Below are 2,281 nucleotides of genomic sequence, written 5' to 3'. Positions count from 1 at the left end.
AAGAAGTTGAGTTTAAAAGTACCCGAAGAAGCTTGGTGTGGAAGAAAGCCTAGTGTGAAGCATTTCAAGGTTTTTGGCTCCTTGTGCTATAAACATGTACCAGATGTTAGAAGAAGAAAACTGTAAGATAAGAGTGAAATTATGATACTTATAGGCTACCATCCTATAGGTGCTTATAAGCTTTGTAGTCCCGTTATTCAAAAGTTACATATCAATAGAGATGTGATTGTGAATGAGGCTGAGAAGTGGAAATGGGAAGCGGAATCAATATACAGTGAAGAGAGACAACAAACCTACATTTACCCTGATTCAAGTGATGAATCAGTGAACAATGATGATACAAATGAGTCAGATAATGAAGAAGTAAACAATAATGATGCAGAAGAGCATGAAGAAGTGGAAGCAACTATGAGACCTCAAAGAATTAGACAAGCTCCAAGCAGGTTGGGTGACTGTGTTGTGATTTTTGATAGTGCAGTAAATGATAAAGGTGATATCATTCACTTCGCATTATTAGTAGACTCTGAACCTCTTAACTTTGAAGAAGCATTGAAGATAAGTGCATGGAAGAAAGCCATGATGAAGAACTTCAATCAATTGAGAAGAATCACACCCGGGAGCTAGTTAACTTGCCAGACAAGAAAAAGAAGATAAATGTGAAGTGGGTTTTCAAATTGAAATTAAATCCTGATGGAAAAATCTCAAAGCATAACGCCAGGTTGGTGGCTAAAGGGTTCTTACAAAAACATGACACTGACTACAATGAGGTGTTTGCTCCAGTTGTAAGGCTTGAAATTGTAAGAATAGTAGTGGCTCTAGCTTGCAAGAGGAGGTGGTCACTTTATCATTTAGATGTAAAGTATGCCTTTCTAAATGGTCCACCTGAAGAAGTTGTGTTTGTGTCACAGCCTCCTGGTTTTGAAGTACAAGGCAAAGAGAACATGGTGTATAAACTTCATAAGGCTCTGTATGGTTTGAAGTAGGCCCCTCGAGCCTGGAACAAGAGGATTGATCAGTTTCTCACTCAAATAGGTTTCAAAAAGTGTTCAGTAGAGTTTGGTGTATATGTGAAAAGATCAAGTAAAGAAGAAACCATGATAATCTGCCTATATGTGGATGATTTGCTCATCACTGAAAGCAAAACATCAGAGATTGAAAAAGTGAAAAACAAGTTGAAATCCGAATTTGAAATGGCTGATCTAGGTGAACTCTCATTCTTCCTAGGAATGAAATTCCTGAAGATGAAGACAAGAATAGTGATGCATCAGCATAAGTACATATGTGAATTGCTTGAGAAATTTGAAATGAATAACTACAATTCAATTTCAAACCCATCAAGGACAAATTTAAAAATTGATGATGCAGTGAGGAAGAAAGAGTTGATCCAACATTGTTCATACAAATGGTTGGTTCATTAAGGTATTTGTGCAACAGCAGGCCAAACATTTTCTACTCAGTCAATGTGATTAGAAAATTCATGCATGATCTAAGGAAAACTCACATAATATCTACTAAAAGGATACTTAGGTATGTAAAAGGCACAAAGGAGTATAGGCTGTTATTCCCTAATAGAAGTAAAGGTGACAAAAGTGAACTCATTGGATACTCAAATAGTGACTGGTGTGGAGACATCACAAACATGAGAAGCACATTGGGCTATGTATTCAAGTTCAACGAAGCAGCCATATCATGGTGTACAAAGAAGCAACTAGTGACTGCTCTTTCATCCTGTGAGGTAGAATATATTGCAGGAACATTTGCAACCTGTCAAGCAATGTGGTTAGATTCAGTGATGAAGGAATTGAGTTGTGAAGTGATGAAGCCTCTAATACTCAGAATTGACAACAAGTCATCAATCAGCCTTGCAAAAAATCCAATCTCACATGGCGGAAGCAAACATATTGATACAAGATTCCATTTCATTCGAGAGAAAGTGAGAAATGGAATGATTGAGGTACAATATTGTCCAACCGAAGTACAACTAGTAGGCGGTTTTGCAAAGGCTTTAAAGCTTGACAGATTTGAGTTTTTGAGAAGGAAACTTGGTGTTATAAGTGTTCAACAATTATGAATTAAGGGGAAGTGTTGAAATGTAATCCATAACTGTATTTTAACAGTTTTAGAAAGTTTGTTGGTTAGTTGGTTACTCTTGTGTGGATAACTTGCTTTGTAAGCAATTTTAAGATGTATATAGATAACAATTTGTAATCTGAAACTATCAATGAGAACTATCTCTACATTACTCCCTTTCTTCTATTCCAAGTTTTCTATAAACAAGTGT

The 2,281-nt window shown here is 36.3% G+C and overlaps 1 protein-coding gene across 1 annotated transcript; it reads left to right on the top strand.

The window, feature by feature from the left end:
- Positions 1–636: 636 nt before the first annotated feature.
- Positions 637–2,075, top strand: LOC127126246 (secreted RxLR effector protein 161-like). The gene has a single exon (XM_051055134.1). The coding sequence runs from the start codon at positions 1,403–1,405 to the stop codon at positions 2,069–2,071; it is 669 nt and encodes a 222-aa protein (XP_050911091.1). The 5' UTR covers positions 637–1,402; the 3' UTR covers positions 2,072–2,075.
- Positions 2,076–2,281: the final 206 nt, after the last annotated feature.

This window comes from Lathyrus oleraceus, chromosome 3, assembly GCF_024323335.1.
Source record: "Lathyrus oleraceus cultivar Zhongwan6 chromosome 3, CAAS_Psat_ZW6_1.0, whole genome shotgun sequence".
NCBI lineage: Eukaryota > Viridiplantae > Streptophyta > Magnoliopsida > Fabales > Fabaceae > Lathyrus > Lathyrus oleraceus.
The sequence above is the reverse complement of the archived record's forward strand: the minus strand, read 5'-3'. Positions and strand labels throughout refer to the sequence as shown.